Raw genomic sequence first — 17,117 nt, forward strand, 5'->3', positions numbered from 1 at the left:
CTACTCAGTTCCTGGGTTCTGATCACTACATGGGTACTACATTTTAAGTACCTTTAAACAAACACCAAGATGTGTGGGGCTTTGCCAACATTGAAAAGCCTTCGAGAAACAAATGCCAGAATTAGATATTCTGACGAAAATGAACTTACAACTTGTGGGCAAAGACAGGAGAGAAAAACTGGAAGAGAGTGAAGAACCCTGACTTAGGAAATAGTAACCTCTCTGTACATAACCTATAAAGGTTATAATAACAAAAAAAGAAAAAAAAACTTAAAGACCTCAAAGATAGAGAAAACCAAATTCTACAACTCTTATCAATATTCATGCAATTGAGTACTTTGCCTTATTAATCGGTGCTATTTTAATTTTCTCAAGTAACTGCTTCATGTTTAAAAATGATTACCTAACTGGTTATTTGAAACATACAGGGAAGGGGGGAAAACAAGATGAGGGGCGGGGTGGGGGGAGGGAAATGGGGACCAAGACATGAGAAAGAGTATCAATGTTTGTGAAATAATGCTCCTTCTATCTGGTGAATATAATGTAACCCTTCTAGTAATTACAATAAATATATTTAAAAATGATGACCTAAGAAACCACTTCAAGTGTCCAAATAGCAAATGTTGGATCTTGGAAAATGTGAATGAGTATTTCCAACGAACCTATGTGGGCCACAATCAGCGATAGGTAGGGAAGGAAAACACCGAACAGCCAAATACAACTAGAGGAGAACCACAATTTGAATACCAAGTTAATAACTAACTACACTGGCCAACTGATTGGACTCTAATCTGTCCCTGGCTATGGATACAAAAGAATACCATAAAGTCCCAGATTCTTGATAAGACACTGAAGATTCTTGGTTTTGTTTATCTGCAACAGGGAAGAAATGAGTAACACCAAAACATAGTAACTGTTTATTATGCTATTATTCACCTTCCAGTATGAACAGATGGAAAAGTTCTGCAGCAGAGGTTGGCCCATTTCACGCCATCCTAAATGTAAAGTGAAGACCAAACCCAAACTAGGGAATGACAAGTATAATACCAGCCACAGTGCCCACTTCACAGACTTTCAGCTGGCGACTCTCCTGACACTTTCCCAACACTGCCACTGTGCCTAGGAGCCTTACTCCCACCCCCACTTCACACCATACCTTAAGGAAGCTCATAACCCTACTTCTTCAAAGAGGTTTCCTTTCTCATCTGTTATTTTCCAAACTCCACAACACTTGTCCATCTAACCACATTCTGTTTGCTCTATGGATTCTTATTCTTGCAGGATCTTCCTCTACCTCCACTGCCTCTCCTTTCAGGCAGCCACCACATGCTAGGCCTGGCAGTCCAGTAGTATTTTAGCTGCAACTTGCTCAGGTAAATCATCAAGCCACAAATTGCTTGTGCTTGCAGTTCGAGGGCACCATATTAATGTGTGTGCTAGCAAACCTGAAGCTTAGGTTTTGGAGAACACTCTCTCTTCCTTCCTTGCTAGCTGAAAAGTCGCAATGAAGCTAAATTCTGAGGTTCTAGGTTAATTGTAGAATGGAATGACAACACTTCCTTGAAAAGTTACTCTGATTTTAGGAAAACAACATGTTCTGCCAGAAGTGCCTCACAGTCAAAGGGATTCTCGTGGGTGGTAACAGGAGGGAAAACTGGGAGAGTGAGGGAAGGGATAACATTGTCCAAAAAGACATGTTCTCTTTACGTGACTTTTGTAACTGTAACCCCTCTGTATATCACCCTTATAAAAACAATAAGAAATGAAAAGTTAAAAAAGGATTCTCACTAGGTGCAGTGGCTCACACCTGTAATCCTAGCTACTCAGGAGGCTGAGATCTGAGGATCATGGTCAAAACCAGCCCAGGCACTAAAGTCTGTGAGACTCTATCTCCAATTAACTACCAGAAAAGTAGAAGTAGTATGCTGTGGCTCAAGGGGTAGGGTGGTAGCCTTGAGCTGAAGAGCTCAGGGACAGTGCCCAGGCCCAGTCCAGAGTTCAAGTCCTACAACCAACCAACCAACAAACAACAAAAAAAAAGGATTCTCTTTATCTTTCCTCTTTCAAGAGTCTCTGAAGGGGCTAACCTCCAGGTTTACTTCCTGCCCCTAATTCCAATCTGCCCTGTTTTGCAATGTAATACTTAGCCATAAAACACTTTTCTACACAGGCTTTGGGGCCTTGCCAAAACAAAAATGTTCTTCCTGCTCTTATCAAACTTATTGCACATCCTTCAGGTTCCAGACTGACACCCAAGAGCCCTGAGTGGCTGTGTATCTTCCAGGTAAAGTGAGTCATTTCCTCCTGTTCCCCCAGTGCACTTTGTATAGGCTCACAGTGAACAGTTTTAAGTTATCTTTGAAACTCCTAATTCCTCAATACCCACAAAATATACATTACCTATTACCTATCTCACACTCAGATATTTTCTTAATGAACTTAACAGATGCTGAATCAGAAAACCCATCAAAATATATTTAACTTAAACAAATGTATCACTGAGAATGTAAAAAACTTCCTTAGCAATACTATAGCAGCCCACAGGGTGGCGATGTCCCCACACAAAAGAGCATGTGTAACGAGCTTCCCATTGGGTTAACAACATAGGAAGCTAATGAGAGTTGATAAACCTGAATGAAGTTGACAGTGAGGTTGAAAGAATTGAACCCAGGCATGACATGAGAGCACCCTCTGCCTAGTCCACCACTGCCACTTCCTCTAGCCACTGTGGTGCTGCCTGTGTGCTCCTTCGGTGTGGACCAGGGACATTTTTTGTGAAGCGACATCTGAGGAGATGCTCACGATGGCCAACAAAAAGCCCAAGGAAGGAGTCAAGACAGAGAACAAAGATCATATTAATTTGAAGGTGGCAGGCAGGATGGTTCTGTGGTGCAATTTAGGATGAAGAGGCATACACTTAGTAAACTAATGACAGCCTATTGTGAACAACAGGGTTTGTCAATGAGGCAGATCAAATTCCAATTTGATGGGCAGCCAATCAATGAAACAGACACACCTGCACAGTAGGTGTTGGAGGATGAAGATACAATTAATGTGTTCCAGCAGCAGACACAAAGCGTCTACTAAAAAAGGAAACCTGCTACTTAGCTCCAGAACTTTTGTTCTTATAGACCAAGAAAACTGCAATTTGGTTTCACCACATCCTGACTACTACTATTCTTTCATTTTTTCCCCCTCTCAATTCCTTTACTGTACATAAAGTAACTGGTATATGTGCACAAGCATATTACTTTTTTTTTCTTACTAAATGGCCAATGGTATATTTTGATTGACATCAGATGGAGATGGGATGGGATGGGAAGAGGGAAAACATCCTCTTCTCCATTAGTGGCATGCTCATTCAGCTTTTATCTTTATATTTCAGTAAGTTATTTTGGTCCTACTGTTTTAACAAAAAAAGAAACAAAAAACAAAAAACCTTGCATAACTTGTTTGATTGGAGAATTTTAATGTTTTCATTTATCATTGTAAAACCAAGGACAATTTTATAACTTTTTTGTACATAGCTGTTACATGTAGGGCAATCACTCTTAAAAAAAAAAATCCTAGAGAGTTTTCCCTTCAAGTCAAGCATCTTATTGTTTAAATAAACTTCTTGTAAAATAAAATAAACTTCTTGTTTAAAATGAAAAAGAAAAAAGAATTAATTGAATCCAATCAGCCAAAGTTTGCCTAATTGTCAGTGACATCAAGAAAAAAAAGTTGTGACAGTGTGAGGTTTGCAGGGGTGGGAAGATGGCTGTGAACAGCCTAGTTGACCAACACCAGCCACAGATATTGACATCTAAGCCTTCAGGCTAGGCAGAGGCAATGGGCTAACCATGCCCACAAAACCACACAAACTGGGACCAGAAGTTGGAGCTATGAAGGGGGAAGACACTGGACTATGACCCACCAAGGCTGACATTAGCCAGAGAGCCACATGTGAGAAAGCTCTCTGCGCTCCACATGGGAAACACTGCCAGGCACCAAACACAGACACTGTCTTCACTTTATGAGAATAGTAGGCAAGGGAACAAAGTGGCATGAGGCCTGCAGGGATCAGCCATCACCCAGGAGAAACATACACAATCAACACACAAGGTAAAGTGGGAGACATTAACAAAAAAAAAAGCTCACTCTGTGCTGCACAAGTCACACAGCTAGCTGCTAGTCTATGGATAATAGCTTCTAGACTGACCATCCCATATTTTGCAAGAAAAGAAAACTAAGAAAGGTTCTAACTGATACGTGGACCCAAGCAGCAGGAAGCTCCAGAGGCTACATCCAGTGATCTAAACCACCAAACACCTGTGCTCCCACATTTGTCTACACTAGGAAGCACCACCCCCATCCCAGAGCAGAGCCAGAACCCAAAAGCCCCCTGTCCACCCTCAGCTACTACAATCACATTTCAGGCTCCCCCTAAGTCTTCCAGTCCCTGCTGAGGTCAGGGAATTCCTTTTGTTCTCATATTCAGTGCTTTCAGTCCAGTGAACAGCTCGGACGTTCCATAATATACAACCATATCAAAGACCCCAGGGAAAATAGTTCTTTGCAACCCTTGGCCCTCAGAGATTCCATAGTAGGAAAGCAGCAATGACACAGGGCCCTGAAGCAAGACAGCCCACAGCATGACAGCCTGAGGGCCACCCTCTACACTAGAAGTGGGGACAACTTCCTCGAACCAATTGTTCCAGGGTGGAAAAGGAAGCTGTGACCAAGGTTGCCAGCTAAACTGCAGATGGCTTTCCAGATACACAGTAACTCTGGTCCTTTCACAAACATATGAGATCATTTCTATTACCACACCAAGGACAAAGTTTGGTAAGTATTTAACATTCATTTTGATCCTTCTCGAGTAGAGTTCTAAGCTATAAGGTCAAAGATAAGACATGTATTATTCATTTTCGTGTGGCTAATCGCACAATGTAAACTGACTAACAACTTTAGGTACCAGGCCATCCTGGCCCTTCTCTAGAAGAAATATGAGTGCAGAAAGAGTTGCCACTGAAGCAGATCTCAAAAAATAATTCAACCAGGAGCCCAGGCTTTGCCATTTGTTTGCATTTCTACCTTTAGAAGAGCAATGTTGTATTACAAAGTAACTAAACACTTAAAAAAAGGTAGAGGATAATTTTATCCTGCTTCCTAAAATTTCTATGTTGTAAGGAAATGACTTCACGTTTAGAATTAGAAATTGAATGGAAAAAGCATTGTTTCAGCTTTGGAGTTTTTAAAAGAAAAAGCACTAACTTGGCATTGAAGTTTTTTTCAGAAAATTCTTATGTTCATTAGATAGCAACTCAGTAACAGCGATTTAAAATCCCAGTACACTACCCCCCCCCATTAAAAGTTAATGAACATAGTAAATCTAACAAATGCCATCAGTGTCAGGAAGCTTTAGGCATCACCACACATCCATGAAACAATCCTTGAAGAGTACATGCATTGGCCTGCATGTATGAGGGCCTGAATTTTCACACACTGTCACACAAGTCTGGTAACTGAATAACCCTCCCCCTATAATTCTATGCAAAGACTACTTCATTGAAAATTTTTTTTCAAATAAAGAATTCGTTTCACCATTTTCTTTTCACATTGTTACATGCAAGCTTACTAAAACAAATAAGAGTGATACTCCTAACTCATGGTTGCATCTTTTTGATTTAGAAAGGGAAGGCCACAGTATTTTGCAGGGGGGAAAAAAAAGTAAAACAATGGAAGGACAAGATGAACAACTTTTTTTCTGTCAGTTGTGGGGCTTGAACTGATGAGATCCTTTTTAATATTCAAATCTAAATTATAATGCAAAATAAAAGCTTGTCACCATGCAGAGATTATAAACAAGCAGTAAAATCACTGCAAACTGATGACAAACCAAGGCAGGATTTCTGTGATGGGACAGCTCCAATTACCCTGTGCAAAGGGCACCAGGAAGAGACTGGACCACAAGCAGCACGCAGATGGCAGTGCTCCAGCAAAGCATGGAGATGCAGTGACAGTGAGCACAAAGAGTAGCTCAAGCTTATTCTCCTACCAACACAAGATGCTGAAATCTGAGCTAAAAGTTCAAATCCAGTCTGGACAGTAAAATCCGTAAGACTCATCTCCAACTAACTACCAAGAAGTACAACTACGACATAAATGGTACTGAGCTAGACTTAAGCAAACAAATTAAAAGATAGTGTAGAGCCTTGCATTCAAGTATCAGTACTGGTGTGCTGCACGCACGCGTGCACGAGCACACACACACACACACACACACACACACACACACACACAACACATCTTGAAAGGGATGCCAAGGCTATTTTTTTTTTAAAGAAATGATACCTATGGAGATAAGGAGATGTGGACAGCTCATTTTGCTGCTTTTAAAAGAAGCATGAACTGAGCCACAATACTCAGGCTTTCTCTGCATGCAGCTAGTGTAGCTGTGGGTTTTTTGTTGTTAGAATGAGTGTATATTACATTGTATTTCGTAATGACAAAATGTCAAAATAATTGAGCCGGGAGTTTAGCCTAGTGGTAGAGTGCTTGCCTAGCATGCACAAAGACCCAGGTTTGATTCCTGGGTACCACATACATAGAAAAGCCAGAAGTGGTGCTGTGGCTCAAGTGGCAGAGCGTTAGCCTTGAGTAAAAAGCCCAAGGACAATGCTCAGGCCCTGAGTTCAAGCCCCAGGACTGGCAAAAAAAAAAAAATCTTATTGGGGGCCAGGAGCATAGCCTAGTGGTAGAGCGTTCCCCTAGTATGCATGAAGCCCTGTGTTCAATTCTTTGGTACCACATACACAGAAAAAGTGGCACTGTGGCTCAAGTGGCAGAGCACTAGCAAAAACAAAACAAAATAATTGACAATATGAACTAGTACTTCTAACATATCTGTGAGAGATAAACATACAAATATAAAATTTATCTGGAAAAGATGGTAATTTGTTTTACAACAGGAAGCAGTGGGCAGGTTTTTCCCATCTCTAACTAGGCTGCTGTCAAGAGGGAGCAAGTCAGAACACTAAAGGAAATAGAGAGAAACTGACACCTACTAGTACAAGACTTCATTTGCTTCATGCCTTTCATAGCGCACAGTCTCACACATTAACCTGCAAAAGAGAAAAAGGCTTGAGGTCAACATCAGTTATTCCAAGCATACTAGCAACTCTAAAAACAAATCATTTTGGGAGCTAAGATTATCGTATATGACTCATAACAATTATTTACTAGCCTCAAAATGATTACTGACAGTTGCATTAACAAACTTGAAATCAAATCTGGTAAAGATATGCATCTAATAATATGGTAATTACATCCTATTTGCCCTCAGTAGTAGTACTTCTCAGCAGTATGTAACTTCAGTATTTTTGCAATCAATGATGACTACCTAGAGACCATAGAGATTTGTTGATTTGTTATTTCGGCTGATTTATCCTGATTCATTATATCCATTGAAAATGTGAGTAAATTGTCTAACATATACAGAAACTCAATCAGAATGAACACAGTGGAAGCCAGCTCTGAAGTGGCCCCTCTCAATATTACCCTCAGCTTGGACCCAGGCAACTGTGCTCCAAGACATGTAACACCAGGAGAGCCACAGCCATCTTTCCCAGGTATCTTGGGTGATCTGGCTTTGTGCTTCCACTATACTCTCTTGTTCGTAGGGACTCAATCTGCAACCACCACTGCCCAAGAACCCCAGTCTGCGCTCTTCCCCATATCGAGTGTCTATGTGGGGCACAACAGCCCAGAGCATGGTGCCATAAATACCAGGAATGTCCCCATGTCCTTGATATTAGCTTAAGAAAGCTAAGTACATCCTAGCATAAATGCATTCACTATTACCCTGACAACTTTCCAAGTCTTGACATTGATTTTGCTGTCACCTATGATCATATGTTGTCACTAAGTCCCCAGTAGTCTTTGCAATCCTGCATTTACCTGCCACATTCTTCAAATTTACAGCACCTTGAGAGCACTGGGATCAGATTCAAACTGCTCTAGAGGTTCGCATTCTCAATCTCTTCCTCAAAACATTCCAACCGAATGTCACTTACCTCCAGGAGGCAGATGTAAAGTTTGTATACACATCACTAAACACTCAGACTTCTTTAATAGGTGCAATCACAGTTCTTCATAGGAAGAATGACAGTGAAGGGGCTAAAAATATCTGCCCTGAGCGAAGTAACAGTTTCTGCCTTGTTTCCTATCCTCATTCCACCTGCATCAGCACCCTGAACCTCATTCCTGGACCTTCGTGTTCTCACCAGCTTAGCAGCTTCTCCTATATTCTGCCCATTTCTCTCTACTGATACATGTGTTCAGTAACATGTAGTAGTGCATGCCTGCATTACCTGCTGTGTTGGGTGACACTCCTCTTGAACTCTAAGTATCTTCTTGTTATAATCTACATTTTTTTTGCCAGTCCTGGGGCTTGAACTCAGGGCCTGAGCACTGCCCTTGGGCTTTCTCAAGACTACTGCTCTACCACTTGAGCCAAGGTACCACACCACTTCCAGATTTTTCTATATATGTGGTACCAGGGAATTGAACCCAGGGCTTCATGCATGCTAGGCAAGCAGTTTACCACTAAGCCACACTCGCGGCCCTACATTTTGCTTTTTCTATTACAGAAAATCTTTTCAGCATAAACGGCATGTGCGTGCATACATACGTGTGCGTGTGTGTGTATGTGTGTGTGTGTGTGTGTGTGTGTGTATTATATGTCCATTTTTTTTACTTAAGTAAGGTGGCTAGAACCTAAGTAAAGTTACTGAGGAAGCCATGCCAGCACCTGGCCAACTGGGAGCTGTTGGCTTCCCAGACAGCAGGGCACCTTGCCAGGAGGTGGGGGAAAGTCCACTCAGTGTTGAAAAGACCTGGAGGTGGGGGAGGTTATTCATTAAATGCAGAGGAGGACTCAGAGGGCCTCAGGAAAGCTTTGCATATGGAGAATGAAGGTCTGGGGGAAGGTGAACCTCTCCCCCGCCCCCAGGTGATGGGTGGTGCCAGAATCCCAGAAGACAGAGGTGGGCAAGTGGCGGATAGGTTACCAGACTATAGGGAACTTCCTGGGACCCTGCTCCCTGTTCTGAACCTATTTAGGGCTGAACCAGCTTAGGAGCTAAGACACTATGCCACATGTCTCCATGTTTAAATCCTGTGTCCTGTCTCCTGGCTTTTTCGGGTCACCATTGTGTTCCAATTCAGCTCTCCATCGAAGTCGAACTGACTTGTTGGTATTGTATCTGTCATCTCTGGCTTGTTTCCTGGCTGTATTGAATGTGTTTTCTGGCTGCTGGCCTTTGAGAGGAAGAGTCCCCCATTGGAGCCACTGGCCTTTTAATAAAGACTCCAAGATCCAAACCTGCAAAGAGTGGCTTCTGTATATTCTCACCTTTTAACATTATTTTCTTCTCTCTCTCCATCATTCAGTCCCGAAACTACAAAGATTAAAACAAGCAGGGACCTCCATATTATTGAATTCTTTTTGGTCCTTCACTAACTCCATTCAGCAACTTGGCAGCATCTGGCAACTGCTTCTCTAAAGCGTCATTCTAAGGCTTCCCATCCTAGTTTTCCTGCTTTTTTCCTCTAAGCTTACCTACTTACACTATCTTTTTAAGATTTTCCCCTCCTGACTCCTCAGGGCAGGTCCTTGGCCTTCTTTATACTTAATTTCACCCACCAGCCTATGATTTCAGGTTTAATTCATAAAATAAAAACTAATCAAGACATCTACTCATTTGAATGCATACTCAGTGTAACTGCTAAGGGGAGCCTAAGGAAGGTCAACAATGGTACAGCCCAGCCACCTTTGCCCTTCTAGGGAGGGGCAACCTTGACCTTCTCTCCACCCCCCATGAGGAGGGATATCCACTTGGGTGGGGGTGGGCCTGCTTTGTGTGGAGACCTGCACCAACTCCAACTACGGTGATAGGTAAATTCAAACACTAGGCTGTAACCCTATTGGCTACCTGCATGTGGCTGGTGCTGGCTATGGTCCCTCTGTGTATATAACAATCCCATTGGCCACCTGCGTGCAGCCAGGTTCAACTGCATGGGTTTTGCCCTTAAAAACCCAGCATGAGAGCCGCTCGGGGTCACAGTGTCAGCTCCCAAGTCTGCACTGTGTCCCTGGCTGGTCAGTTCACCATCTACTTCCTCAATAAATTTACCTTTTCATATGAGACTGTCTCTGTGTGGTGGACACTGGTGGGATATAGAATCCCCACCTGGAGGGATGTGGAATCCTCTCCTCCTGACTTCATAACAGTAACCATTTGAGTTGAATATCTAACAGCCACCTAGTGTTTCAAATGTCTAAAAGAGAACTTGGATCTCTCTCCAAAATCTGTTTTCTCAAAACTAGTGCTTAAGCATTTAGGCTCACAACCATGGAGAGCCATCATCTTTGTCTCCTGTGTTTTCTTCACATGTGTCTACCAACACCTGCTTCAAAAATCCACCCTCTAAAACTGCCAAATTCACCATATACCTGGGTCATTCTCCCAAAGAATGACCTAATCCAAGCCATCCTCTCACCATTTTCCCTTACTATGACCACAATGTGGTGCTTGCAGGTTAACCTCTGCCCCTAGAATATGCAAATTCCTCCCCTGCATGCATACTCTACCCTACCTGCTATATGGCACTGCTGCCCTTGCACTGTGCACTTGTGCTGTTCCCAGCACAAGAATAGCTAAAGTACTCTCCTCTTTGGAAAGCTCAGCACAGTTGCCTTATTCAAATTTTGCCTCTTCCTTTCAATCCAAAGTCTGAGCAGCCACCACTCACTCTTACCGTGTCTAAGTGCTAACATCTGAATGAACAAAGGTCCCTGTGTGTCAGTCATGACATGAGCTAATGTTTTCCATAAACATGACTTTTCAATGTATGTTGGGTAAGTGACACATCTGAGAGGTCTCTCCCTATAAATTTACGCCAAAAAACCTAAATCTGTACATGCTCCAAAACAAACTTTTTAAGGTTTAAGTACACTAAGCTACATTTTTGAATTTCTAACCAAAAATTGCCTTCATTCTTAAGCTGGCCAATGTGTGCATAGAAATGCACTGTATTATGTCTACTTTGGCAATTTTGAAAATTTCCATTTTTGGCCAATGTGTGTACAGAAATGCACTGTGCTAAGTTAACTTTCATAGTTTTGAAGTTTTCCATTTACTGATTATATAAAATTTTATCCACTAAAGAATTTTATAATCAGATATGCTATAAACACATCGAAAACTCAACACAGCTAAATTCACATGCACAGTTTTATGTGTACAATGGGGATATGATTTTTATAATTTCTTATGATTTTATATTCATTCTTTTTGTACTTGAAAATTAACTGCATTTAATTAAATAATGAGTATTATAATTTTTTTCTTAAAATTGTCAACACAAAATATCAAATGAAAACTACACACTTTAAAAATTATTCTAGTTTTAATTTGAGTCATCTTCTAAAGTCCTAAAGGCGGTCCCTTTTCTTACAAAACCTGACTGAATTTTTATACACTTAATCTGCAATCAACTTTAATTTAAATAATTTTCATTAAATTTTTAATTTTTAAAAGCACTCTTGATATTTTAACAATCCTCTTGATACTCAATTAACAACTAAATATAAAACTGGCATAAGAGTAAATATATAGGGAAAGTATGTCTTTCATAATTAAAAACTGCTGCCATACAACTAGCCAGAGTAGAGGGAAACAAGACATTCCATTATATCTTAATTTACTATTTACACTTAAGACAAAAATCACTTTTTCCTTATGAACCTCAGGTGACCACAAATGATGCTACTTTATTTCTGTTCTCCAGTTGTGGTTCCAGACCACACAGGAACAATTATGCTATCTACTGTGTGACCTAAAGAGAACCCATCTATTTTATGGAGTATAGTAACAAACTATAACATACTACATAGTGAAGAGCCATTCTTAAAATAACTCCACTTTCTAATGTGTCTGAGTGCTAAATAGTACATTTTTATTTGCCAGGAGTGGCAATAACACCCCATTTGATATACTTACCTAATAATATATACCTATTTGGTATACTTACTTTCTAGGAAGGGATATAGATAAATGGGTTAAGAGTGAAAAATTATACTATAACAGAAAGGTCAAAGACTATTAAATGAGGGAGACTAATACAAATGTAAGAGGATAGGAATAAAGGAATAAGGAAGAGGGGAATAAAGGTTATAAAAGTGATGAATAATATTGAAGTACATTATATTTATGTACAAAATATAATAAGATTCATTATCCCACAAAATTAACATATGCAAATAAAAAAATAAATATATGAACACAACTGGATTTAATTTCATAAAACTTACAAAGCAAGATGAAACAGTTTTTATGTATTTTCTTTAAACCTACTTCTAAATAAGCATATAAAATCCTAGCATTCTATCATCATTAAAGTAATATTAAGATGACAAACCTAAGTTGGTGCTCCCTCAGGTTCGATAATGCTTCCATGCCATGTAAATAGGAATAGACTATTTCCAGATCCTGTTTCAAAAAAAGAAGAGAAATTATTAGAGTTGTCAAAGGGAAAAAATTTTTCTAAAATAAGTTACAAATTAAAATATGCGTAGTTTTAAATAAATATTTTCATAAATATTAAAAACATTAGTAAGTATCTTCACTCCTATTTCCTGCATGGGGAACAGGAAATATTTTTCCCTTTTCCATCTCTCCCTATTTTATACTGAGACTAAAATAAATCCTTGCTAAAATTTCAAAAACAAAATAATAATAAACATTGCTAAAATATAACACAAACTAGCTTACTAAGGATGACAAATTCCTCAGAAATTGTTCTCTGCCACCCATTTTCTGCCACTCCCACAAAAGTACAAAACTTTCACTTATGCGTGTTATTTCATCAAAGAATTTAAGATGATAAATTCATTTTTTACCTAAATGAAATTTCTTATAGAAATATTTAAATGTTTTTTCCAAAATAAAAATATGCCCATTTTTTTAGATCACACTGGAAAAAAAAAAACAGGAAGAGAAAAAAGATTCAGAGACATTCTTTATCCTTCAGAATAGATAAAAATACAAGATCCTGATCCTATACAACAAGCCAGCAGGAAATTAGCATTTTAGAACTCCCGTGCACACACAGGACCATAGTCTGAGATTCAGGGATATGAAATAAGTAAATGAATGCATATTTCTTTTCCCCTAAATCCCAGGAAAATTTACAACAAAAGTATCTTGTAATATTTGTAAAATAAACCTCACCTCAGGTTTACTGATCATGTGCATGGAATAAACTATAACCTTTCAAGATGTTAAAGTCATTGATTTAGTACAATCATAACCACTGAATTCTGAACATTTTACCATTCTCTATAACCCAAACCCACATACCTAGTAACAGACATTCCTAGTTCCCCATTCTCCAAGCTCCACCATGAACTTGCTGTTTCTCCCAAGGTAATACAGAGCCTTGAGTCTGGCTTCTCATTCACAATGACTCCTCGCCTAGGATACAACATTTGCCAGGCCAGCACTTTGCTGTCTATTGCCAAATGATATGCCACTGCAGACATGTATACCACATATTATCTTGCTGCTTATCAACTGATGCAGATTTGAAGGTTTCCCTTTTTTTTTACTAGAATGAATAATACTGCTAAGATCATGTATGTAATTTTAAGCTTGAACTCTATTTTCAATTTCAGGGCGGGAAGGCCAGGTACAGTGAGACAATACTCAGTCTCAAAAGCAAACAAAAAAGCCCAGCTCAATTGGGGAAGTATTTGCCTAGTAAGAAGTACATCCCAAGTACTACCCCTCCCCCCTTGGAATTCCATTTCACCCAGTTTAAAATAGCTATTAAAAAAAAAAATCTGGCAAGGATGGGGAGAAATGGGAACCCTTCTGGGTCCCTTATGCACTGTTGACAAGTGCAGAATTACTGAAGGACTCAACTATATCATGATTGGACATATATCCAAGGAAATTTAGTCATACAACAGAGGTATTTGAATGCTATGTTTAATTACAGTACTAATCACAACAGCCAACATCTGCAATTAGCACAGGTATACAGATGGATAAAGCAAATATGTGTGGGAGTGTGTGTGTGTGTGTGTTTATACCCATTTTTTTTGTTATTTCTGGTGGTACTAGGTTTTAAAACTTAGAGCCTATACCACTTAAACCAGGTCCCTAGACCTTTTGCTTTCTTTTTTTTCCAGGGAGGGTTGCATGTCTTTTCCTACCTATACTCTCCTTATAGCTAGAATTAGAGATGCATGTACACCCTACCTGGATTGTTGAGAGGAAAACTCTAACATTTTGCCAATGTCCTCAATCTCTGTCTCCAAACTATAACTTGGGTTATAGATATGTACTGCCATGTACAGCAAAGCATAAAAATTATTCTGCCATAAAAAAGAATAAAGCCCTATCATTTGTAGGTATATGGAACTGTGTATAACATCATGTTAAATGAAATAAGCCAATCTCAGAAAGTCAAGTATTACATACTTTCTCTGTCTAAATTTTAAAAATATGACTGTTTAAAAAAAGGGGGGATAATCAGAGAATAGGAGAGCACTAAAAAGGATGGAAAAAAGGAGGGAAGGAAACAACAGAAGAAAAGAAGTACATGATACATGAGCCAGAGAGCTCTTGGCCATGAAGCCCTGGGTTCAATTCTTCAGCACCACATAAACAGAAAAGGTAGAAGAGATACTATGGCTCAAGTAGAAGAGCACTATACTTGAGAAAGCCCAAGGACAGTGCCCAGGACCTGAGTTCAAGCCCCAGGACTAGCAAATTAAAAAAAAAGCTCATACTATAGTTTAAATATTATAAATTTGTATATACCTACATTTAGTAGCACAGAAGACAGTCCTACCATTTCTGAGACTTCAATTCTGGTACCAGAACCTTACTTTTTTTTTTTCCCCCAAGTGCTGTTGTAAGTTATTCTGCATTCTTCTGCTATGTGGAAGGAAGAAGTGCATGGCCTAAGCTAGATAACTGTACAGATGCTTCCTGAACTTAACCTTCCTTAAACTTTAACTAGCAGGTATGTTGGTGTTTGGATGGCCATCAACCAACAAGCAATGTCTTACTACATCTATGGACATGACCACCACGGGCTTGTATTCAGAAAACCCAGGAAAGTGGTGGCAACCTCTGCTCACCAACCCTAAGGAATCAAGGCAGAGACAGATGAGCAAAGGATATAAACAAGGGACCAGATTCTGCTTTTAAGCTTTTCTTAAACAGCTAAATAGGCAAGGATCAGGATTACAAGTGAGGTAATAAATAAGCAACACTAAGGGGTCAAAGGGGAGGCAAGAGTTTCCCTCTATTCCTAGGCAGAAGGTAGGCTAAACAAAATATAGTCTTTTAAAACTTCCCACCAAAGATGTACTTTCTCAGGTATCCAATGGCTCCATAGTCCCAAGTTCCAAACTGGTACAATGTCCTGATTAAAAGTTAACAGAAGACAATATGACTACAAAGGCTAGCCTAGTGGATCCCAGAAAGACTCAGGAGCTCCCTCAGAACTTGCTGGAAGCATCATCATCATCATCACCATCATCATCATCATCATCATCATCATCTACACACTTCTATCTCTCCCCATGACCTGAGGTTTCAGGTGTCATCAGCAAAGACATCAGTTGTTTTTGTTTTTTTTTTGTTTTGTTTTGTTTTTGCCAGTCCTGGGCTTGAGCTCAGGGCCTGAGCACTGTCCTTGGACTTTCTCAAGGCTAGAGCTCTACCACTTGAGCCTCAGCACCACTTCCGGCTTTTTTCTATGTATGTGGTACCGAGGAATCGAACCCGGGTCTTCATGCATGCTAGGCAAGCACTTTAACCACTAGGCCAAACTCCCGGCGCCAAGACATCAGTTGTTATAGGCCACACAAGCCAAGCCAGTCCTGCCCTACTCACACATTGGTTGCCTCACAGGATATTTTAACCTTGACTTCCTTTACCTGTTGGCAATCTACAAACTGGCATGGAACTGCCTCTATCCAAGGTGAAAGAAAAAGGCAACAGGGAGGTAAGAGTAAAGTACTAACAGATCCAGCCACTCAAAACAACCTGACCCAAGCAACCCTGGATGAGACTCCAGCCAGATAATCTCTTTAAGACAGTAAGAAAATGTGTGGCCTCTGGAGGGTGCATCTTGGATTTCTGATTTCTGTTTTCTCTCCACAAAGAGATGTATTGACAGAATAAAGTTTCATTTCAATGAACTTGATTATAGAGAACAAAACCCCAGAGAGCTACACAGTCCAAAGTGTTTTAATTTGAGAAGCTGAGAAATTCCTACCTCCCCAAGTGCACTTCCCAAAACAAAACTAGCTCCAAAAATTCAATTTTAAAGGACTCATAAAGTAGGAGCTATTCCCTACCACCACTAAATCCTCTTTTCCAAGCACAAACAGGAATGTGTTCATCTAGCCAGGAAGTATTATTTTTTTAAGAACAATAAGCTTTTCCTTCTTCCCTTGGAAGGACATCCTTTTTTTCAAAAATAGATGCTATTTCAAAGCAAAACAAAGTCACAAAAACCAATGAAGTTCAGTAGACAGAGATTATTAGCAGGCCAGATATGATCGAGTTTTCCTGTGGAAACAGTACTTTTTCGGTTCCGTGTGTAAAGTAGGATGTAAATCCAAATCCTTCAAGTGGTAGAATACCAGCCAAAGAAACACACCAAGCAAACGTGAAGCTCTGAACCCAAGCCCTAATACCAACAAAAAGAGAAAGAGAGGGAGGGGGGATGAGAGATGAAAGGAAAGGGAAAGGGAAAGGAAACCAAACGTGTCCCAAAGAACTTTGGGAATGTGAGGATACTAGACCTCTCTCAAGCAAATTCTCTTTATTTGCATTTGCAAATTCAGTACAATAGGAAAACACACCCAATACACAAGAAGTTAAAAGCCAGGTACTTGGCAGACTGGGCTTGGTGTTTCTAACCTCTCCTTAGGCACTGGTTCAGTGTGTCAGTACCTCAGAGCAAACTTACAATACACTTCTTTCCTTTATCTGCTTGCCAGAATCAAGTTTTTGCATACAACATGTGGCATACATTTTAACATGAGC

The 17,117-nt window shown here is 39.9% G+C and overlaps 1 protein-coding gene and 1 pseudogene across 7 annotated transcripts in view; one reads left to right on the plus strand and one right to left on the minus strand.

The window, feature by feature from the left end:
• Positions 1-17,117, minus strand: part of Rapgef2 (Rap guanine nucleotide exchange factor 2) — a 239,606-nt gene that overhangs the window by 159,639 nt on the left and 62,850 nt on the right. For all 7 annotated transcript variants that reach the window (XM_090343182.1, XM_090343178.1, XM_090343183.1 and 4 more), the window contains exons 2-3: positions 12,466-12,536; positions 7,050-7,106 (exon numbers count right to left, since the gene is read on the minus strand). In XM_090343182.1, coding sequence (XP_090199308.1) covers positions 7,050-7,106; positions 12,466-12,536 — 128 coding nt within the window. The remainder of the gene's footprint in view (positions 1-7,049; positions 7,107-12,465; positions 12,537-17,117) is intronic.
• Positions 2,804-3,087, plus strand: LOC150055420 (small ubiquitin-related modifier 2 pseudogene; annotated as a pseudogene).

This window comes from Megascapheus bottae, chromosome 13 (assembly GCF_031878675.1).
Source record: "Megascapheus bottae isolate mThoBot1 chromosome 13, mThoBot2.hap1, whole genome shotgun sequence".
NCBI classification, from domain to species: Eukaryota; Metazoa; Chordata; class Mammalia; order Rodentia; family Geomyidae; genus Megascapheus; species Megascapheus bottae.